General features: G+C 39.5%; 1 protein-coding gene across 2 annotated transcripts; it reads right to left on the reverse strand.

Moving 5' to 3' along the window:
- Window positions 1-1,007: 1,007 nt before the first annotated feature.
- On the reverse strand, window positions 1,008-22,036 carry LOC122667428 (protein WEAK CHLOROPLAST MOVEMENT UNDER BLUE LIGHT 1-like). 2 transcript variants are annotated; one of them, XM_043863695.1, is made up of 5 exons: window positions 21,830-22,036; window positions 18,710-18,762; window positions 4,429-4,925; window positions 3,920-4,323; window positions 1,008-3,267 (listed from the first exon to the last, which is right to left on the reverse strand). In XM_043863695.1, exons 3-5 carry the CDS (start codon window positions 4,883-4,885, stop codon window positions 1,387-1,389), a joined length of 2,742 nt encoding a protein of 913 aa, XP_043719630.1. In that variant the 5' UTR covers window positions 4,886-4,925; window positions 18,710-18,762; window positions 21,830-22,036; the 3' UTR covers window positions 1,008-1,386. The 2 variants fall into 2 exon arrangements, with proteins under 2 accessions (XP_043719630.1, XP_043719631.1); XM_043863696.1 differs by having other exon boundaries at window positions 21,894-22,033.
- Between the last annotated feature and the right edge of the window lie 2,138 nt (window positions 22,037-24,174).

A 24,174-nucleotide genomic window follows, 5' to 3' on the forward strand; every position in this document is an offset into this window, starting at 1 on the left:
AAAAATTAAGTAAATAATGATCTTGAGGGTTTTTGAAGATTCAACAAGTTCTAGAATATGAGGAGAAGAGAATCATGATCTAAGAGAGATGGATTGAGAGTGAATAGTATCCACCAGGGGGAGGAAGGTCCAGGTTATACATGGCAGAGATGTAAACAGATGGTTGGAAATCCGAATTCAATCAGTATCCGAATCCATCCAAATCCATTTAGAGGTATCCAGATTCGGCCAGGGAATATCCGGATCCGATCACATCCGATCCGTATCCGAGCCGAATCCAATCCATTTACATCCCCACATGTAGGTCTCCATAATCGTGAATTTCTCAATGCTTTATTTTGCCACTTGGTAAACTCCGTCTATGCTGAAATTTGATATTTGAACAAAGAACCTTGACGCTTTATCTACAAAACTTCAGCCTCATTTGACCTGCCATGTAGAAGAAAGTCTGTGCATACCAAGAAACCCTTACACTTGTTTTTAATCTAAAATCATTTGTTCATTAAAATAGTTACTCTTTGCAATGAAAGGAGGATATCCATCTTTCTTTTTTCACATCATCTCCTTTTTCTTTCTCCAACTCGTCTTACCAAAACTCATAACAGCCATTCTCATTCCTTGCTTCATTCAAAATATCGAATCATTCTATTGGGCATTGGTAACAACTATAGTTTTTCAATGTATTGACTTTGGCTCTAAACCAATCAGCTGATATTAACTAAATAATGTTGGTACTGTAAAATATAATACCATTTTAATTGAATTTTAACATCTCACACTGTAATCTAACCTGGTTAGTTTCTGATTGCAACCAGCCATATCGTTGCTGAAAGGATCATAAACTGTTCTTCAGGGTTAAGCTGGTCCTGTGATGACAAAGAAGAATGCAATTAGTGTATATATCATTGAGTGAACTCTAAATAGAAATAAACTAGGAACAACCGAAATCGATGCATAATAAGCAATGGGAAGAAAAGGGGGGTTGGGGGGGGGGGGGTTGAAAAGGGTTAAGGTGAGAATTAAGAATCAGGGTTATTATTTAGCAAGACATAACAGAAAATCCAGTACAGTCATCCATTTTCCTTTCAGCAAACTTATTAAGCTTACTACATTACAGTACAAGCTTAAAGACCCCCTTCCTAACAAAAAAAAACGTAAGAATTTGCACAACTTATTATCTCCATCCCAACCATCAACCATAAAACCAGTGTGAAGCAAATCTCTGAACAGATCAACTAATCATACAGGATCCTCACCAGCCTACACTATACAGACAAATCCGGTGGATCAACTCCAGCAGTTTGGGTCCCACTTTGGGCTTAAAACAGAAAAATATTAGACACAACAACAACAACAACAACAACAACAACATGTGACACGAGGAGGTTATGACTTTGATGATCGTTGCTTCGTCTTGGACAGAAACATGATGATCCGTGGAAACAGTGATCTCCTCTTCTTCTTCACAATCTTAACTTCTTGAGTAGAATCAGTGTCCAAGTCATTTCTGGGTACAAAGGCCTTTGGGATTGGTACATGATGCAAAGGCGCAGCAGCCTCTGCCTCTCTGATGAAACTCTTTTGTTCTCTCAAATCCTCAAAGCTCATCCTTGGACTCCTTGCAGGGTTTACAACCCCTTCACCAGTGCCACCAGCTTTACGCCGCTGTTCATGATCAGCTCTCCACTTCCTCAACTGTTGCTCTACTCCCAGCTTCCCTTCCTTGGCCTTCTCAGCCCTCTCTGTTGCATTTTTCAATGCTTCCTTCCTCACCGCCATCTCCTTGTTCACTTCTTCCAATTTTTCCAAGCTCCTAAACTCAGACTCCTTGGCCACTTCTATGTGGGAAATAGCTGCTGCTACCCTCACGTTGGCCTGCTCCTCAGCCTCATGCGCCTTCTTGCTAAGGGCATAATAGTCCTCTAAAGAAAGTGTCACTCCAGCACTGACATCTTCACCGTCATTACTTCTGGTTGATTCACTCTCCTGCAATGCTTTGACTGCTGCAAGTGCCAACCTCTCTGATGCCCTGGCAGCTTCGATCTCCTTCCTTGCTGCATGTAATCTGATCTCTGTGGTAGTTATGCCAGCCTTGGCTAGCTCAGCTTCCTCCTTGGCCTTTCTCAGTTCTTCAAGGGCAGATTGAGCGAGAGATTTGGCCTGATCTGCTTCTTGAGCTGCTTGCTGTAGCTGTTTGGGCAGCTCCACCATCTTCTCCCTGGCTTCCTTCTCCTTCATTTGAACAAGAGCCAATTCAGATTGAGTTCTATTCACCTCTGCCTCAAAAGAGGCAACAGCAATTGATGCCATTCCTTCTCTCTGCTTAATGGCGGCAAGAGCTGACTTTTCCCTTTCAAGTTCTGACTTGAGAGACAATGCTGCAACCCTCAAACAATTTACTTCTGCAGTTGCTTTTTCAATGTTGATCTTCATATCCTCAAGCTCTTTCTTTGCCGAAGCTACTGCCAATTCTGCATCTGAATGAGTTGTCTTCATCGAGTCTCCTAACTCACCTGGCGAATTTCCTTTTTCCTCACAAGCTTCCTGGTTCAAGTTGGCTTCCATATAAGCTGCTAATTCAACTTTTAGACTGAGCAGCAAGGTAGATGCAGTATCTAGTTTTGATTTGAGATCCTTCGCTGACAGCATTTGCTGGTTCAGTCTCCGTAGCTCCTCTTCTGCCTCTTTCTGTTCCTTCTCCCAATTGAGATAATCTTGCTCTGTGGCCATGGCTGCTCCAATTCTGTGCTCCTCTGCCTCTAAATGTGCAGCATGGGCAGATTCCAAAGCTTCTTTTGCTGCAATCAAATCTAGTGTCAGATCCTCTACTGTCTTCTCAACTTCCTTGGAGGCAGAAACAGCCTCCTCAGCTCTCTTTACAGCCACATCCTTCTCAGTAACTAAAGAAGCATACTCCCCCTTCAATGATTCCAACTCATCTTTCACAGATTTCAGCTCTGCAACTGCAGCTGCATACCTTTCTTTGGCAACCTCAAGTTGTGCCTTGGCAGCAACACTCGCGTCATCAGCAATTCCTTGCTCCATTTCTTCAAACCTGAGCCTGGCAAGTTCAGAGTCCTGTTTTGCTTGGTGCTCTTCAGTTTGTGCCCTTTCTAGGTTAAGCTTCAGTTGTTCTATGAGCCTCTTCATGCTATCGAGCTCCTTTAGTACTTGGGTTTTTGCATCTTCAGCAGCCTCAGACTGTTTCCTGTATTCAGGAATCTCTTCTTTTGCACTCTCAAGTTCTTCTTCTACATGCTTGTGCCTCTGCAAAGCCAAAGATAAAATTTAAGATTCTCTCTATTAAATAGAGATAGTGGAACCCACTGAAAATGTGGGCATTGATTTGGAAACTTTTGTTTTGATAATTTGGGCACAAACTCCTAACTAAAAGGCTAGTGACCATGCAAAATCAGAAGTACCCCTCATACGATTGTTATGGTAACACATCAGTCTTCTCATTGAAAAAGTCACCTCATTATCAAAAGCAGGGAGTTTTCCATATCAATGTCCTGAAGTTATCATAACAGGTGAAAGCATATAGTCTAAGCTATATTAAGTAGCTACAGGATAGGAAATCAAATCCCTAGTCCGATTGCCTGGATTTGAATCTGCAAAACATGACATAAGAGTCTTATGTTGATGGTGCATGATACAATTTGGGTCCAGAAGAGGAAAGAGTAGGTGATACTTCTTTTTTTTTTCTCCCTTTTTATTCTTAAGATAAAAGTGAAATATCTAGTATTATTTCCACCAATATTTTTATAAATTTAAAAAACACTTAATGAATCATAATTCCATTGGGATCACCTACATGGTTTGCTTTCTTAGAGACCAATCTAAATTAATGAAGATAAAATTAAAATGTATTAGGTATCTGAAAAGAAGAAAGTAACCCCATCCAAGAGAGATCTTATACCTCAACAGTCTGGATTTTATGGGCTTTCCAATCAACAATTCCTCCGAATTTTGAAACAGCTTGTTTGACAGATTCAAAAGGTGCTGCAGTATCAACAAGGCCTCTGTATACATCAACCCGTTTTACATGCGGAGAAGCATCAAGATGCTCTGGTCCTTTATTACCAATGTTTGCATCCTTTGCCAGTGGCCGACTGAGCTCATGAGATGGCCCAACATGATGATCATTTTGAGAGTCCTTTCCTTCACCAGAGGAAATATAAGGTATTGATACATTGTTATCCTGATCAGCAATGCTAACAGAACTGCAGTCTGCAGATTGCTTTGAAGCATCACCAGGTTGTGCTTCTGAGGGTTCAGGTACCACCTCATCTTCTTTGGACTCTATCGTTTCTGGACCTGTTGCTGAACAATCAGAAGTATTTTGCAGAAATCCCATGTTAGAATATTCTTTCACAGAGAGCTAGTGGCTATACTGTGCTTCTAAGCAACCTGTTACAGTTTGCTTACCTTTTGAGCATTCTGTTTGTGGATTCTCTTCTGGACTAAGTGAAACCTGGGAAGGTACTGGGTGATCAGAAGCATCCAGCACCATTGCTATAGCAGAATCTTTTGTCTCAGTGCTTTGATGGTTAGGTTCTGTTTTGGGGGTATCTGACAAAGAACAAAATGGAATAGCTTCTGAGGTCGCCGCTGCAGTTTCCTGAACTTTAGGCTCTAATGTTCCTAGATTCCCTTCTGGAAGAAGTGAATCCTGGCTCGGAGCTCGAGAATCAGACCCATCTTGTATAACTGCTATTTCAGAATCTTCTACCACATTGCTCAGATGATCAGGCTCTACTTGTTCATTAGCAACTTGGGTTATCGGAACTTTCAGTTCACTGTGTTCACCGTCTTGCGAAGCTAATGGCTGTGATGTAGAAGATTCAGGAGGAAAATTTTCCCTCACAGTATTTGTTTCCTCCATAGACTTTGGTGCTAAGTAGTCCCCTGTGAGTACTTTAAATCTACTAAAAGTAAACAAAACTATGTTAGTAGATAGCGATCACAGGATTCTCCACCCATCTCCCCAGAAACAACAGGTTTAAGATTCTAGTGCATTTATTTGAGATGAGGAAAACATCCATTGAAGCATCTTAACCAAAACCACAGAAACTTAATAGGGCGATAGATCTCTAATCAGAAGTTAAATAAAAAGAAATGGAAAATAAAAGGGAAAAATAATGGAAGATAGTACTGGGAACTATCATATCATTATGCTCATTGACTTGAAAGAAATTCTAAGGAGATTTCTCGTAGAGAAAATTAAAAGACAATTATTTTCGTTACATTTCTTTTTGTTTGATTTTACAGAAAACATGTTGACATTAGAACAAATTTAAGAAGTTATAGCCGCATTTCCCAAAGGATAATTTTTCACATAATTGTGGTTCATTTACTTTATTTTCCTTTTCTTCCCATTGGCATTTCAATCATATCTGCTTTGAATGAAGAAAAGAATTTGTTAAGAATTTTAAACAACAAAAAAATGAATAAAGGATGGAAGTGACTCCAAACAGAGCAAAGCAAGTTAGATTGAGATAAATATGCACAATATAGAGAGCACATTGTTAAGATGTGCGTATAGTACTGCAGGGGTATACTTGTTATTCACAGTAGTAATCTGTTTTAGTTGTTTTTATTGTTCAGTTTCTATCTATCGCAAGGACTGAAGGGAAATATTTTCCTCGCAATCTTGTAATCCTTTTTACCCTGATATAATATGTTGAAAGGACTGCCGCAGGACATGTACTGTCTTTCTCTCTTGCAGCAGTCTCTTTTCTCTCTTCTTCACTCTTAGTTCTGGTTTCCTGTTTCTGATATTGTTTCATGGTATCAGAGCCAGGTTTAATCATTGCTTGCATTATTCTTTCTCTGTTCTGAAAGAATCTATTTAGATTTTCCTCTTGTGGTGTGCAGGCACCTATTACTGCAACTTTCTATTATGAAGACCTAGTTTATATCAATGAAAAACTAGGATTTCCTTTGTTTATGCTATCTACATGACAGAGATTTACTGCAAAATAGATTTCATGGAGTTATCTGAGTTTTTATCTGGCCATTAATTTATCTGAGTTTTTAGGGGATTAATGGGACTGGTAAGGTTCTTCGATCCAAATTTATGGCTGATCCAAGCCTCTCTCCTATTAACTACAATGTACACTGCAGGAAATCACTCATGCGATACTCTGTTTTGGGTTTTTTGACAGAATCGACTTCTAGTTTTAATTTGCATCTGACCTTCAGATTACCTCAAGATTTTAGGGCATTGTCGGCCCTCTTTGTAAGGTCCTTGGACCTTGATTTGGTGTCAATCTGACACCTGGATATACTGTTATCAACAATCACCCAAATTCTGGGTTTTCAGTTTTCAGAATTGACTCCTTTTGTTGATAGATTTTGAACCTTCATCATGTAAGTGTGAAATTGTGGGGTTTGTATCCCCAATTTCCGTGCTATATATCTCCACGCATGGAATTGACTCCTATTGATTTTTGGCGAACTATTACTTGCTGGTCAGAGATGTTCTTTCCTGGCATTATCGATTTCTCAGTGAAGAGTTGCCGTTGTGCATGATGGCTGATCCCAAACCTACTGTGGACTGTTAACAGAAATTCAAATTCAAAATTTTGAACCTCCGATTGACTAGGTCATACCTTATCATTGGTTGTAACAATATTTTCCAACTGTTCGTGTTTATCTCCATGTAACAGCCTGTGGTTATCTACATGTAACAGCAACGTGTAAAACACAAATATTTAAATACAAAGTGCAGCCCAATCATGATGGGTATGCAAGAGTTCAAACTCATTCTTGTATCTTCACATGGTATCATTCGACAGTAATACAATCCGGGTATCCTAATGTCAACTTCATCATCCTCTGTTTCCTCTACTCTACCTTCCACGATGACCACTGCTTCCGTAAATTCTTCTACTGTGCAACACCATCTCACCCTTAAACTGACCACCGATAACTTTCTTCTTAGGAAAACCCAGCTGCTACCCCTCCTTCGCAGCCAAGACCTGATCGGTTTTATAGATGGTAGTCATGCTTGCCCATCTAGAACATACATTCCCCCTGGTGCTACAGACGCTGTTCCAAACCCAGAATATGCCGATCGGATATGGAAAGATCAATTGGTGTTAAGCTGGATAATTGCATCTCTATCCTCTGATGTCTTGCCCTATGTGGTTGGACTCACTACAGCTTCTGAGGTTTGACAAGCTCTCCAAACTGCATTTGGCACCCTTTCTCATACCAGTGTGCTACAACTTCATATGCACCTTCAAAATACCTCAAAAGGGGACAAGTCCATCTCTGCTTATCTCCGAGAAGTCAAGTACATATCTGATCAGTTGGTCGCTGCCAACCGACCCCTTGCACTTGAGCAGCTCAATGCTATCATTTTTCGCAATCTCGGCAACGACTTCAATGATATCGTGGCTGCCTTTGCCACTCGTGCTGATCCAGTTCCATTCCATGAGCTCCATCGACTTTTAATTAGTCACGAGCTATGGATGAAATCTGCTCAGGTAGCGATTGAGGCAAACTTGACTCAATTACCATCCTCTGCTGCATCATCAGTTACACCACCACCGAATCAGCAACAATCAACTAATCAAGCCCCTGCTGCCCCACCCACCTACAAACGAGGCAATAACCAAGGAAACAAGAGATGGGAATGCTGCCAGATTTGCAGTAAATTCAACCATACTACAAACAAATGCTGTTTCAGATACAACAGCTCCGCCAATGCAACCTCTTCTCCATCTGCAAATATGGCTGGCATCCTTCCAACTCCAACCCTACCGATGGTTGACTGGTTCCAAGACACTGCCGCAATCCATCACATAACACCTGATGTCTCCAACCTGCAGGTGTCGAGCAACTACAATGGTAATGAGAAACTTCGTGTTGGTAATGGTGTTGGGTTACAAATCAGCCGTATTGGTTCTTCCAAATTTCTTTCTCCATCTCAATCTCCTTTCCAACTCTCCAATATATTGCATGTGCCAGATATAACTAAAAACTTATTGTCTGTGCATCAATTCACAAAGGAAAATAACTGTTTCTTTGTATTTCACTCCTTCCATTTTATTGTGAAGGACCAGGTGACCAAACTACCGGTGCTCCAAGGCATGCTTAAGGACGGGCTGTACCAGATGAAGGGCTTCTACAACCATACTCCTCCAACCGCCAACAATGTCCAACTCGACTCTACTTCTACTGCAGATCTGTGGCATGCCCGCCTAGGACATCCACACCCTAGAACTATGCGAACATTGTTCCACAACCATCCACTGCCCAGCCAGTCATTCACAGTGCATAAATGCCCTTCATGCTTCTTAGGCAAATCACAATGCATTTCTCTACCAATACCAGGCAGCATCAGCGACTCACCTTTACAGTTAATCTTCAGTGATGTATGGGGACCATCTCCTATGTCTTCTACTACTGGCCACTAGTATTTTTTAATATTTATTGATGACTATTCAAAATTTACATGGTTTTATCCAATGTCTAACCGTTCTTCAGTTCCAGCCTTTTTTGAGCAATTTAAATTAATGGTTGAAAAACAATTTTCATTACCCATTAAAGCTTTTCAATTGGACTGGGGTGGGGAATACCAAAAACTGAATCAGTCTCTCCTAAAATATGGGATTACACATTGGGTGGCCTGCCTACATACTCACGAGCAAAACGGTGCTGCCGAAAGGAAAATCCGTCACATAGTTGATACGGGTTTGACCTTACTTGCTCACGCTTCCTTGCCATTAAAATACTGGTCCTATAATTTTGAAACTGCCGTATACTCCATAAATAGAACGCCTACTCCACTAGTACAAAACCTCTCCAGATTTCACCGTCTTTTCAAAACCAAACCAGATTACTCTTTTGCCAAGGTGTTTGGATGTGCTGTGTATCCCCTATTACGACCTTACAATTCTCACAAATTTGCTTTAAGGTCTGCCACTTGTGTGTTCCTTGAATATTCACCAATGCATCATAGCTATAGGTGTTTCGATCCAAAAATAGGCTGCATTTATATAGCACGGCACTGTAACTTCATAGAAACCCAATTCACTTTGCTGCATTATCTAACCACTCACCACAACAGCAACCAAACGTTGATCCTTGGTTAACGCTATCGACATCTGGTACATCCCAACCTGGCATGGAAGAAGTGCCAAGAAACCAATCTGGTCAACAACAACAACCTCCACCACCATCTCTTATTCGATCAGTTGCAACCACTTCACCAGCTTGAAACCTGCGGCTGTGATGTCACCCCTCCTCATAACTCTGCTATTGTTTCCTGCAGGTATTGCACCATCAAGTAACTCACAATCTCAGCCTGCGTTGGAGAATGCAATACCGGTTCAGCCACAGAGAACACATACTATGCAGCTCAGGCCACATCCAAGGTCTTCTACTAGATACCCATTACCCTCGGCCCACTTATCAGAGTGCCAGACAGAAATTGAGCCCACATGTGATATTGAGGCTAACAAACACACACACTGGAGAGAGGCAATGCAACAGGAATTAAATGCATTATTAAAAAATGGGACGTGGTCCCTTGTTCCATCTACACCAAGCCAGCATGTAGTAGGATGCAAATGGGTTTTCCGCATCAAGCGAAAAGTAGATGGTACGATGGAGCGGTACAAGGCACGCTTGGTCATCAAAGGATACAATCAACAAGAAGGCATTGACTACACACAAACTTTCAGCCCGGTAGTGAAGCCTACCACTATCCGCATCATCTTGTCACTGGCTGTGACTAACAAATGGGATCTCTGTCAACTTGATGTAAATAATGCATTTTACATGGTGTGCTCAACGAGACAGTCTACATGACCCAACCAACGGGTTTCATAGATCCATCAAACCCAACTCATGTCTGCAAGCTCGACAAGTCTCTATACGGTTTAAAACAAGCACCACGTGCTTGGTTTCAGCGCCTCAGCACCTTGTTGGTCTCTTTGGGTTTTGAAGGATAAAAAACAGACACATCATTATTCATTTTAAAACGGGGGAATCAATGTATCTACATTCTCGTCTACATTGATGATATTATCATCACTGAATCAAATTCCGTTGCAGTTCAACAAACAATTGAAGCCTTACAAAAGGAATTTGGAATTTGTGATCTAGGAGGCCTACACTAAAGTCCAGTCTCATCCTCAAGGCTTACTACTTTGTCAACAAAAGTATGTTACGGATCTACTCAAGCGAACTGGAATGGATGGCGTTAAAGTGTTAAACACTTAAACCTGTTCATATGCCAATGGCCACTGGTACACGCCTATCTCTCAACACGGGTAACATTCTATCAGATGCAACATTGCAACCCTATACCAAAGGACAATCGGTGCACTCCAGTATGCCACACTGACAAGACCAGATATTGCCTACTCTGTTAACAAAGTTTGTCAATTTTTAAAGGCTCCTACAGATTCACACTGGCAGGCCGTAAAACGAATACTTCGGTATCTTAAAGAGATAGTTACACATGGCCTTCTCATTTCCAAGTCTTCCAATCACAACATAATTGCATACAATGATGCTGATTGGGCGGGGTGTCCAGATGATCGAAAATCAATGGGAGGATATGCTGTTTTTCTTGGTGACAATCTAGTATTATGGACTGCATGTAAACAAACTACGATAGCACGCTCGTCCACCAAGTCAAAATATCGTGCCATCGCGAATGCAACCGCAAAGATAATTTGGCTAAACTCCCTGCTACAAGAATTGGGAGTAATGATTAAAGACCCACAAGTCCTATGGTGTGACAATTTGGGTGCTACATATCTCACTGCAAATCCATTGTTTCATGCTAGAACAAAGCATATCGACGTGGATTTTCACTTCGTGCGCCAAATGGTCGCACAGAAGAAGCTGGAGGTGCGGTTCCTATCTACAACAGATCAGCTAGCAGATTTTTTTACCAAGCTGCTATCACACCCATAGTTGTTACGGCGTCATGGCGATCCAAGTCGGTGGAGGGGTGTCACGTCGATATATCGACATGTCGCCCGCCATGGCGTTGCCATGGCGAGCATGTCGTTGCCATGGCGAGCATGTCGACCATGTTTTATTTTTTATTTTCTCTATTTTTAATGGTTTAATAGATGTATACTCAAGCCATGTTTTATTTTTTCTCTATTGTTTCTCAAGTTTTAAGGATGGAAAGGGTTTTGATTTAATGACTAAGGGTAAACTTGGAGGGATGTGTAAAGTATGGACAAAGGGGAATAAAAGAAGAGAAGGGTACTTCAGGAAAAAGGAAAAAATAAGGGTTTGTAATAACCCACGATCGGATTTATGGTTATCTTCAACCTGGGACGGAAAAAGGCAAAGTATGAAGGAGATAACTCCTTCAACTCTTCTCGGTCCAGTCTAAACCTTCAAGCAAAGCATCGCCACATCATGTTCTATCAATTCCAGCAAGAGCTCATCACAGAAATCAACTAAGCAAGGAGTATTTAATTCCTGGAATCAGATCTGGCGACTTCTTAGTTGCAAAACAGAGACAGAGAGACAGGAAGAAGAAATCGAAGAGGGAAAGAGAGACAAGAAGAAGAAATCAAAGAGGGAAAGAAGAAATAAAGAAGAAATCGAAGAGGGAAAGAAGAAATAAAAAAGAAATCGACGAGGGAAGGCAGAAATCGAAGAGGGAAAGAGAGATAGGAAGAAGAAATCAAAGGATGCCATGGCGTAGGTCGCCATGCAGGCTTCTCCAGCGCCAAGACGCCATGGCGACGCCATGACAACTATGATCACATCAACGGTTTGATTTATTGAGATCCAAGCTGAAGATCTGCGATAGCCCCTCTTCATCTTGAGGGGGGCTGTTAAGGAACAGAAATTCAAATTCAAAATTTTGAACCTCTGATTGACTAGGTCATACCTTATCATTGGTTGTAACAATATTTTCCAACCATTTGGGTTTATCTCCATGTAACAACCTGTGGTTATCTACATGTAACAGCAACATGTAAAACACAAATATTTAAATACAAAGTGCAGCCCAATCATGATGGGTATGCAAGAGTTCAAACTCATGCTTGTATCTTCACATGGACCATGTTACTGTCCAGATAAAATCTATCAAACTCAATGGAGTATCTAATTACTTGTTATGGGCATAGGCAGTTAAGGTTTATATCAATGCTAAAGGGAAGATGAAGTATCTCAAATCAGACCTGCCTTCTTCTGATTCCAAGGACTATGAGGAGTGGATGTGTGAGAACGACACTGTTCTTATATGGTTGTGGAACAGTATCGAACCAGCCATTGCAGCGAATGGTATGTTCCACACCACTGCCAAGGGTGTTTGGGATGAGTTGAAGGAAAGTTTCTCTTAGGAAAAGAACTTGTCTCATATTTATGATCTTTATGACAATATCTTTGACTTCAAGCAAGGGGACAAGTTTTTGAATGAATACTACAGTGCTTTTAAAGGGATGTGGGAGGAGCTCAATGTTCATCAGCTTCTCACTATTGATCCTGAGCAGTTGAAGATTCAACAGGATGTGTTTAGGTTGCAAGGTTCTTGGCAAGATTAAATTATGTTTTCAGACAGTTAAGAGCCAGTTGCTTACTGGGGAGAAGGTGCCTTCCCTGAATGAAATCTTCTCTTGTCTTCAGAGCATTGTTTCTCCCTCCAGAGCTGACAAATCTTCCTCTTCTAAGGAAAGTCTGCTTCTGTTTCTGATTGTGGCCGTGGATCTAGTTTTCCTAGGAGAGGTTGTGGCTCAGAGGGAGGCCATGGCCATGGTGCAAGTGGTCATGGTGGACAGCAGAAAAACTGGCCTTTCAGAAAGTACTTTCTATGACAAGTCTAATCATACAATTGGGACATGTTGGGCTAAACATGGTAAACCAGAATGGGCTCAACAATTAGCTAATACAATAGTGTTAGATGGTTATACTGATGAGGTGTCGTTCAGCGACACCAAACTTGCTACCTCATCTGGAGCCTTTCCATCAGGATCTATATCTCGGGAAAATTATCAAATACTTAAATGTCTCCAAAATATTGAGTCATCCCCAGCTACTCTTGCACACACAGGTATATCAACCCTTCTTACAACCATATCTTCTACCCCTTGGATAATTGATTCTGGTGCTTCCGCTCATATGACTGATAAGCCAGATTTGTTTTCTTCTTTGTATAAAATTCACAATCCTTCACTTGTAATTATTGCTAATGGGTCTTCTACCCAAGTGACTCTGTCTTTTGTTCTTCATGTGCCACAATTACCTTTAAATTTTTTTATCAGTAAGTCAACTTACAAAATCTCTAAACTGTTCTATCACTTTCTATCCCTCTTATTGTATTTTTCAGGATCTTCAGATGCATGTTTGTTTTGAACTGTGGAAATACTTACTTTCAGAAGACTTTTTTTTTTTCTATTAAATTGAGGAATTTAGATCCCCTTCATGCATGTCTCCATCACATAAGAATCTTATTCTCACTAATCACAAATCCTCATTCCTCCAAACAAGCAGTCTTGTCCTATGGCAGCACCTCTCCCCTAAGATATCATTAGCCCAAACTTTAGCTAATGGAAGGAAAGGGAATCAGTAGAGTCCATTTGCAACATATAATTTTCAAGAAGAGCAAAATGCGTCTTTGGAAGGACAAAACTAGTAACCAATGCAAATAAAATATGCCCCTCTCGGAACCCAAAACTATGTGTCTTTAGAAGGAGAAAACTAGTAAAACAGTGCAAATAAAATAGGGGAAATTGTTCAGATCTACTAGTTAAGGAAATTAATTACAAGTTTAGTTGGTTTCAAATTTGTTTTACATTCACAAGTTTCAAATTTGAAAAGATTTACTTAATCCCCCAAAGGTAGTTATTGCTTATGAGTCCCAAGAAGAAATAAAACCGATCTTCTGAAAATACCCCCAACATCAATTCTCCCAACGTTCCATTATGGAAAAGAAAAAGTAAAAAACAAATGAATTTATCTCCATATTTGACTGTTGAGCTGGAGTATGGAAGTGCAAAGAAGCGGGAAAGTGGGAAGAAGGGTAAGGGCGCACAACTTTCTCCTAAAATAAAGGAGTTTCTTAGGATTTTATCTCACTTCTTTTTCTATTGTTTCTTGTCCGTTCCATTATGAAAAAAAAAAAAAAAAAACAAATGAATTTATTTCCTATTGACTGCTGAGCTGGACTAAGAAGCGGGAAAGTGGGAAGAAGGCTTAGGCACATATGGTAATCCAGTGTGGCCCGGTTTCAGTTCAGGCACATACTCCAATCTCCATTGCGTGGGTTAAAAAACCCTTGTTTCAGATTTTTTTTTTGTTGGAGGGGTGGGAGGAGTGTTCTTAGCGTTTTTTTCTCCTAAAACAAATTCATTTGTTTTTTTTTTTTTTTTTTCCATAATGGAACGGACACAAGAAACAATAGAAAAAGAAGTGAGATAAATCCTAAGAAACTCCTTTATTTTAGGAGAAAGTTGTGCGCCCTTACCCTGCTTCCCACTTTCCCGCTTCTTTGCACTTCCTTACTCCTGCTCAACAATCAAATATGGAGATAAATTTATTTGTTTTTTACTCTTTTTTTTTTTTTTTTTTTTTTTTTTTGACATAATGGAACGGTTGGAGAATTGACGTTGGGGGTATTTTCAGAAGATCAGTTTTATTTTTTCTTAGGACTCATAAGCAATTAACTACCTTTGGGGGATTAAGTAAATCTTTTCAAATTTGAAACTTGTGAATGTAAAACAAATTTGAAACCAACTAAACTTGTAATTAATTTCCTTAACTAGTAGATCTGAGCAATTTCCCCAATAAAATATGGCCCTTTCTCGAAATGCAAAATTCCTTTTGCACAGATAGACATCATTGAACTTGAAATCCAGTTACCCAGAATAAGCTTTCCACACAAAATACTAAAGATGGACCACAACAGTCTTCCTTAAGGCTGACCACAGTAAAGGTTGATGCAGAGCTGAAGCACTACATCCGCAAGAAGAAGAGGGACAATAAGATGCTGCCCAAGTAGAAGTAGTAGTAGTAGTAGTAGTAGTAGTAGTAGTAGTAGTAGTAGTACTAGTTCCATACTAAAGTTTTTTTTTACAGTGTTTTTATGTTTCTAAATTGAACCACTATTACGTGACTTAAGTCACCACTTTTATTTAATGTATTTTTCTTTTTCTTTTTTTCTTTTGGGTCCACCCTCCCACAAATTTAGAAAAGGAGGTGGAATAGTGTAGCCAGCTAGGAGTATTCATACTTCTAGGCTGAATAGGAGTACGGCCCTTGGGCCATTATTTAAGCAATAGAAACCGTGAAGCACCCTCACACTCCACTTTTGAAAATTAAATTGTTCTTGCTAGTGATGCAGAACTACAAAAGACGTCATTGAAGAGGTCCTGGACGACATGCACAAGATCACGCGACATGGCAGCGGTTACCCTGCTTTCCTTGTCAAGTGGAAAGGTCGTCCCCGCCAAGACACATGAAGTCATGCAGATGACTTCAAAAAGCTCGACCCAGAGTTATATGATCGATATATGTCCTTCATCCATTCGTCAGAGACGAATGTTTTCAAGCCAGGGAGAGCTGATGCAGAGCTACAGCCTTACATTGGGAGCTTCAAACTTACTTGGAGATGCAGGGGGGATGATGGCAGCAGCAGAAACTTGAAGAAAAATAGAGTCTTGAAGAAGAACACTTGGGAAAAAGCTTGTTCGAATCACCCGGGCTTCACACCGCAAGGTGTTGATTGGATCACACGCCAATCCCACCTTGCCTTGATCAAACACAAAGCAGTCTCACAAGGAGAAGAGAAGCAGCAGCTTGCAAACAACAGTTTTTAATTTCATAAAGTGGAGAATGAATAAGCTCCACGAATTTCATTAATTTAAATAGGCTGAAAAGCCTTTACTCCTACTCAGCCTAGGAGTCTAAAGGACCCCTAGCCGACTTAACTAAACCCACACTCCTTTCTAAACCGTGGGAGTGTGGTGTGGACCCAAAAAAACGGAAAATTACATAATAAAATAAAGGTGACTCAAGTCACTTAAATTGGGCCACTGGTTCAACCAGTTTGGGCCGGTTCAATTTAAAAACATAAAAAGCACTTATAAAAAAAAACTAAATATCCACCACTAACACTACTGTATACTACTTGGACAGCAGCTTATTCTTCTTCTTCCTCTACAGCTCAACCCTAAATTTCCCTAAACCTAATTCACTCACAGCCTTAACCCATCATCAGAATTCAACCAAATTTTAACCACAACACCCTTACAAGGACCCTTCCACTCGATCTTAACCTCTGCCCCATCTCACTAATAAAACCCTAATTTCCCTTAACCTTCATTAAACCCAAAAACCCTAAAATCCTACCCAGCCACATTCAGCCATCATTAATCTACCATACCCTGGCCGAGTGACTCTCCCAACCCCTGGAGAACTTGAATTTAACCCCCTGCCCTAAATCTATCTCTAAACCCTAGATTCCCTCACTTTCATCTTTTCAAAAACCCGAAACCCAAAACCCTAACTTGCTGTTTTTTACTTTTCACACTTCCGCCCATCGAAACATCAATGGACCAATACTGATAGACTCCCCTACACCTGCCTATCAAAACCAACCCTTCAAACCCTAACCCTAATTTTGACCTAAATCCATATTTTACCCCAATCGGACTGCCTGTTCATAGCAGATACTGTTGCTTGGCTCCTAGCTGGTATCCCTGCCACCTAGGACTACATTAGCTAGCTGCTGCTGCTTCTCTTCTACTGTGAAGATTGCTTTGTGTGTGACCCAAGCTGGTGGGTTTGGTGTCTGATCCAATCGACACCTTGCGGTGTGAAGCCCGGGTGGTTCTTCTACAAGTTTTCTTTGAAGTTTAGTCAAAGATCCAAATTTTATTCAAGCTACTTCAACAACAAGCTGCTGTCAATAGCTTTCTGCAACTACAAGTGAGTTGGAAGCATCCCCATCCCCATCCCCATCCTTCTTCTTCTAATCCTCTAAACCACTAAACCCTAATATCCCTTCCATCACTGAACAACATTCTCATAACCTAAATTCTGCCCAAACCAAACCAGCCAGCAAAATCCCTCCTTTTTAAGATCAAACTCTCCATCCCTGCCCCTATAGCACTCGATCCAAACCCTAGCCCCATCCTCTCACTCTAAACCCTAGATTCCCCTATTTTACTCTTTTCAAAAACCCGAAACCCTAACCCTATTTTGCTGTTATTTCAAATCAGCATACTTCCCTCCATTAAAACATCACAGGACCATCACTATTAGACTCCCCTACCTTGACTTGACATAACCCTAACACCAAACCCTAACCCTAATTTCACCAAAACCCTATTTTTGACCTAGCTGATTCACATGTTCATAACAGATCCTGGTTTTCTGGCTCCTAGTTGGCCATCTACCAATCTAGGACTACATTAAGGGTCTTCAAAGAGGAACCTTTTCACTTGTCTTCATAAGGGGAAGGGGAAAAAAAAGTAGTCAAAATTCTATATTTTACAAAACAATAAATAAAGGGATGCAGGAAGAAATAAACAAGCAAGTAATCATTTACTCATTATCCAATTGAGTCTAATTTTTAGAGTGACAAACATTAATGGAAATAACACGAAATTAAAGGGTTAGAAAGGAGATTCTGAAGAGATCCATAAGCTCTCTAAAGTTTCTTCTTCACAAAAATTGTAAGTAGATTGAAAATAAAATTCGTAAATAATCTAAAAGACAGAAGAGAAAAACATCAACTCATACTTTAAGAGATTGAGGAAGAAATACTGAGCTACGTGTAATGTGTTTTCACTTAATCATCATATACTGAAAGTTTTCTAACTCATCATCATGATTCTGGTAGGTAAGTACTTTCAGAGACTCTGTTTGAGGTTTTGGCCCTTCTTTTCTGTTTCCTCTTTCGCTCCCTAAGGGAGCTGTTGTAGCTTTCTCTCTTTGGTAATGAATTTTTTATTCACCCAAAAAAAAAGTCATTTCAAAGACCAAAACCTGTCCTGAGTTAGACAATGAAACTGAATGCTGAGTTTTTCTCCCTGCACATTGGTGATCTAGTCCTATCTCTGTTCAGCAATACATTATGGTAAATTACTTAATTAAAGTTCTACATAGTCGATTAGATCAAACTTATCAATTCATACTTGTTAGCACATTGTGAAGTAAAGTCTTAACGCTAATTATGCTTAATGGCTGCAGATTAACAAAAATATCATGGAATCTTTGGGAACATTTGGAAGCCGTAGTAACCTATTTAGATGTGAAAATTAGATTTCTTATTTGATTATACCAAAAAACCATCTAACCAGAACCAAAATCCTCCTCAACTGATATCTTTGATTAACTTAGGAATTTGTGATACGCAGTAATCTTTTTGCAGTCCATACAAAAAACAACAATGACATCCTCTTCCCATAAATTGTGGGTCTCTGAAATCTCAAATCTCAAGCTTTTGAATCACAGATAAATGGAAGTCAAAATTATCAGTTCAACTCAACCAAGTCTTCTTCCAACAAATGGGGTTGGTCACCTACTTGAATCCTCTTATACCATTCAACTTTATTTAAAGGAAATAAGATTTTCAGCTAACCTAAAGATTATCAGTAGCATATCTTCAAAGATATTTCTTCTTTGATAAGCTGATTGTAGCAAATTTAAAAAAACCGAGAACTAAAAATAAACTGAAGTGAAAATGAAGGAAGAATAAAAATGATCAAGAACTTACCAGGATTTGCCAGAGAAAAAGATAGGCAATTGAATCCAATAGTCTTTATTATTGCCTGAAATTCACAGAAATAATAAGACCTCAAGAACTGTCAAATAAAGAAAAGGAGAAATGTGATTTAAAAAAAGGCAGTACCAATAAATTTTAATGTATATTCATTTTATTCCTTTCAATATTAAAGCTTGTAATTATCATTTCATGTTTCTACTTAATGCTATTTTCTGAAAAAGGAATCGACTACAGTCGACCCAAGCAAAAACACATGATTTGTGATATTATTATTGAAAATTTATAGGATAAACCAGCCAAAAGAACAGAGCTATATTGGGGAGGAAAATTGGATATAGTTTTTAGCATTGGTGCATTTAAATCTTTTCAGGTCCTCTTCTATTAAAGGTAAGTTTTCTCTTAAGGGGCAACGAAGAAAGCCCTTGGTTCACCAAAGGATTGAGTTCAACGGGCTTGATGGTTAGATAATCTCATTATGTCCCTCAGATAGCTTCTTTTCATGGCTCTTTTTTTCCCAAAGGAAATGCTCAAAACACAGGAAAGGTTGCTTCAGCTTGGAATGATCCAGCAAAGTTTCAGATGTCTTTTCTGCATGAGCTACACAGTTGAATCACAAAGCACATATTGAGCATGTCGAAGATTTAATGTTTATTTGTGTCTGAGAATTCAGAATCCAAAAGGTTATTGGACAATTGGAAAGGAAATTATCAGACTTCAGTTATTAACGAAAAGTTTCCTTCCAAGCTTCTGCTCCCATATGTGGCACAGAAAAATGGCCAATGTTTAAGAAACCTTCTTCAACCCTCTTGAGAAGATGAACCTAGGAGAAGTGGTGAGGAAAGACATCCATAGTTTAGCCCTTATATCAAGTATGACCTTGAATAGAGCTGATTGGAAGGTAAGGATCCATGTAACCGATCCATTTAGTTGGGATAAGGCTGAGTTGTTGTTGTATTCTGATGCCAACTTGAAGCTGGAATCAGCTATCCTCAAGATAGAGACTTCTTTAGTAGCTAGCATATTAGAGTGGATTTCAAGTTGAAGATCCCTAAAGCTTGTAAGTGGGTTCCTCTGAGAAGGGGATGCTATGTCTTGAATTCGGATGGGGTATTATCTCATACCCTTCTTTTCTTTTCTTTTTTTTTTGGGGGGGAGGGGGGGGGAGGGGGGCGTGGATATCCTATAGTTGATTAATTGGTAATAGGCTAATAGCTGCAACAGATTCATCTCACAGTACTCTTCTGCAAGAGCTTCAAGGAATTCAGCATGGTCTCCTCCTAGATAATGCGCTTGGCTTGGATAATTCAGTGGTGGCATATGGCTCTATGTATATGTATGCACTGAAATGCATTAGCAAGAGAAAGACTCAGCCTTGGAAATGTTGAAAACTTCTTCTTTCTATTGATTACCTGCTGTCTGGATTTGGGAATGTGGAGCTTCAGTCAATACAGTGTGGCTGTAAAAAGGCAAGGCCTTTTGGCATCATTTCTTCAATTGAAGGTTTTGCCCTTACTCCTGATGCTTTGTATAGTGAGATGCACAATATTCTTGTACAGGACGTTAGAGGTAGTGCATATCTCTGGATAAACATGCTTATCTATCTGCTAACTAATATATTTCAGGGTGGGGTTTCGCCGCTTACCTTTTCCCCACCTGAGCTAGTGAATCTTATTTTTATCCAGTCAATGCCCAAGAGAGAAAGCAGCCCATTGTTTTTTACACTGGATTTACTATTTAGAACCTAATTCTTTTCTATCATATCCCTATTCCAAAGTTTTATAAGTTCAGAATTACTATGTGTTACCACTGTCATCTGAAGTCTCAAATACTGCACAATAAATCCACTAAATTCACAATGTGTTTTTTTCCAAGTTACAACTATTGTGTGCGTTGATCTGATTCCCACCTGTATTATGACCTAGGTTAAATGTACTTGGTTAATAGCTCTAGACAAACTAATGCTTTTGAAAATTCTGGGCTACGACAAGGACAGCAAGGATCCTGACGCATACACCACCAATATTTAGTTTTTCATTTTGGACATCAGAAACATTATCAGGGTTCTAAGGAGCTCAGTGGTAAGATTCCATCAGATAGAATTACTAAATAAATTCCACTTTGACGTTATATAATGAAGCAAAATCAAAATCTCATACAACAGGACTCAAACTCTCAAAGTTGGAATCAACCAGAAACTCACAAATTTTCTCAATACTATAGATAAAATTGCTGACCGACACAAATTTTCTCAATACTATAGATAAAATTGCTGAGCAAATAAAAAAAATCCCGAATCAGGATGCAGGATTGGATAAACATGAAGTTCTAGCAATTTTTACTTGACTCTGATCTCAAAACATTGTTGTTTCCTCCAATCATAATAATCTATATACAGAATGCCATTGATGCCCAAAAAGCGTTACCGGAACTCAAAACAAGCTTAGCGCACGATGCAAAAAACCAAAAATCCTTTATCAATAGACAAAGGGAATTGAAATATGCCGCAACATTGCAGCTTTTTTTATCATATATTTTGGCCTTCCGCCAGATGGACAGATGACTTTTTACAATCCAACAGAAGTTTCTTCATCCATAAAACAATTTTGGCAGAAAGACAATAACAACAGCAACAATTCTGGATCTGAGTCAACTAAGGCCTATCTCCGCCCCCCCCCCCCCCCCTCCTCGCCCCTCAAAAAAAAAAAAAAATCCAAACCCGGACTATTAGCATTGGAGCTAGCAAATTAAAAAGCATTCGGAAGAAAAGTGAAAAGAATGTAAATACAGAATAAATGAAACCATATAGCAGCTGAAATCAAAGCACATAGAAAACCAACAAAAACAAAAATCGATACACCCAGCCAAAATCAACACAAAGAGACACAGATATTTCATGAAAATTACATGCAGAGAGATGCAAAAGAGAATTCTCAAAGGACTCATTAGATACAGAAGCCAATGTTCACGGATACGCATGTTCCAAAAACGAAGCATCAGAACCCCCAATCCTCATACATGAAGCATGAAAACAAAAAGAACAAAACAATTACCATGAGACTTGTAAGAAGAACAGAGAATACTAAATTAGGGGCGGGCTCTAATGGAGACAGACCTTCACAGGTCGAGCTCCGAGATGGAAACAGCAGATTCCGACAACGATGGCGACCGGAACTCACCTCAACAAAGAATACGTGTCACTCTCCGGAGTGGGGATTAGATTCCGGCGAAGTTACCGATCCAAAATTCACCGGAGAAGTGAACGCCAAAGTGGAATGGACGGTAAGAACGTTCTCCCAGTCTGAAGAGGGAAAGACGAATGAACGAGAGAGGCTTGAGCGAAGAACGATAAATTGAAAACTGGAAAATTAAGAAAAAAGAACCAAATAATTCTAGAAATCCTATAAGAACAGCTGGGATTGGGTGTTGGTATCTTTTTAGTTTTCTTTTTTTTTTCTTCTAAAAATAGGAAGAAAAACCGTTTGAGAGGTTTGACTTTGAGTCGTTGAGCGAAGAGAGGAGCGCAGTGAGTCTTATGGGGTATGGGCCCACTCCCACCTTCCCTTGTGAAGTATGGATCGTTAAAACCAGCCCACGAGGACCAGGTGAATTTACTGGGCTCAACCTGATCCACGTGTGTATGCTGTAGAGACTACGCTCCTCCTATAGTTCTATGATAGGGGTGTTAAAATCCAACCCGAACCGGCTGGATCGATCGCAGCTGACCGAACCAAAATCAAACCCTTATCGGGTGTTTTCGATTAGGGTATTTGGAGACTCATAAAAGATGAAATAAGACAAATGAATAGCCTGACCAAAACCAAAACCACACACTGAAACCCATAGTCAAACTAAAACCAGTAACTGATAGATAATAGGTCAATAAGAAAAAATCGATGAAACCGAAATAAACAAAACCAAACTTCAGTTTAACGCTTTGTTTCGATTTGGCTCGTATTTGGATCTAAAATTGGTTCAACTCAACTAAAATCAGACCGAACCAACGGATTGAAACCCATAGTTAATATGCCAAAGGGAGCACGTAAGGAGGAGTAGGAGTACATGTTGTTTGCCTTGTGGCTCACGTTTCGTACCATTGTGTTTTGATGCCAATTCTATTTTTAAGAATCTCTTTCCTCAAGTACTTCATAAAAGGATAAGCAGATGAGAATAAAGAGTAATTCCAGTTAGTGCTTCTTGATAGGATAAGTAGATGGGCATCAAGAGTAGATTCCAGCTGAAATCTCATCCATAATTGCCAAGGTTTAACAACCCATAATTAGATATGGGATCGGTCTTTATTGATTCTGATTCAAATCAGATTGGAATCAGTTGAAACCTAGAAGTTGGAATAAAAAAGACGAAAAAATCGACAAAAATGAAGATTCAAGTGCATTAGCCGATTCAAGAGAGGATTGCAGGAAGTCAAACGTAATCGGAATCACGGTCGATCAATTCCAATTTGCATGGCCGATTCTCATCCGATCCAATTCTAAAATCATGCTAACCGCTCATGTATCTCTTTCTTTTGTTTCAATTGAAACGTTTTAAAATTAAAGACACAAGGTAAACCTTGTTTCGTAAAATCGTGTTTTATATGTTTTTTATTCGTTTTGTTTCATTGGCACATAAAAATAGATCGGTGAATCCAAACACAATATTCCCTTTTTTGAATGCTAGTAGCACAAAAAAAACATCAAAAACAAGAAACAGGAACGTTACCAAACGCGACCAAAGTATCATCTTTTTTTTTTCTTATTTATTTATGACCTCTCTCTCTCTCTCTAACCCCCCGCCCCTTGAATCTCCATGGGCAAGAAGGTACCCTATTTATGAAGCTAAATAGAAGTTTTCCATAGAAAATTTTGAGAAATATCTCAATAATGAAGTAGCCATCGAGCACCACCATCTATGTGTAGATCTCTCTCCCAGCAGTCGTTGAGTCATCATAGAAATCAAGTAACCAGTCTAATAGTAGTTTAAAAATTTATCAATTTTATCCAAAGCTTAAGATTTGATCATGAAAAGGGAAAGATTTTTAAAAGCGAAAGAGGGAATCCAACGAGTAATGGATTATAGCCCTTCCTTTTGTTTCCATTTTATTCATTAGGTTTATGTGTTTTTATTTTTTTCTTGCTTATGAATTAATAGCAGAGAAGAAATGTTGTCTTTTATAATGGTGGGGGTGTAGAAACAAAGACAGAACAGGACATAGGGCTGTAAACGGATCAGATTCGGCTCGGATAGTGCTATATCCATATTCGCATCCGCATCCTATTAGCTATCGGACGGATTCGGATAGTACTAAATGGATACGGACACGGATACGGATCGGATATTTTATCCATTTACATGTACATATAGCTTTTCGGATAGCTATAGCCTATCCATATCTGCATCCGTTTAGCTTTTGGATAGATTCAGATAGTGCTAAACAGATACGGACACGGATACGGAAA

Source organism: Telopea speciosissima, chromosome 7 (assembly GCF_018873765.1).
Source record: "Telopea speciosissima isolate NSW1024214 ecotype Mountain lineage chromosome 7, Tspe_v1, whole genome shotgun sequence".
Lineage (NCBI taxonomy): Eukaryota > Viridiplantae > Streptophyta > Magnoliopsida > Proteales > Proteaceae > Telopea > Telopea speciosissima.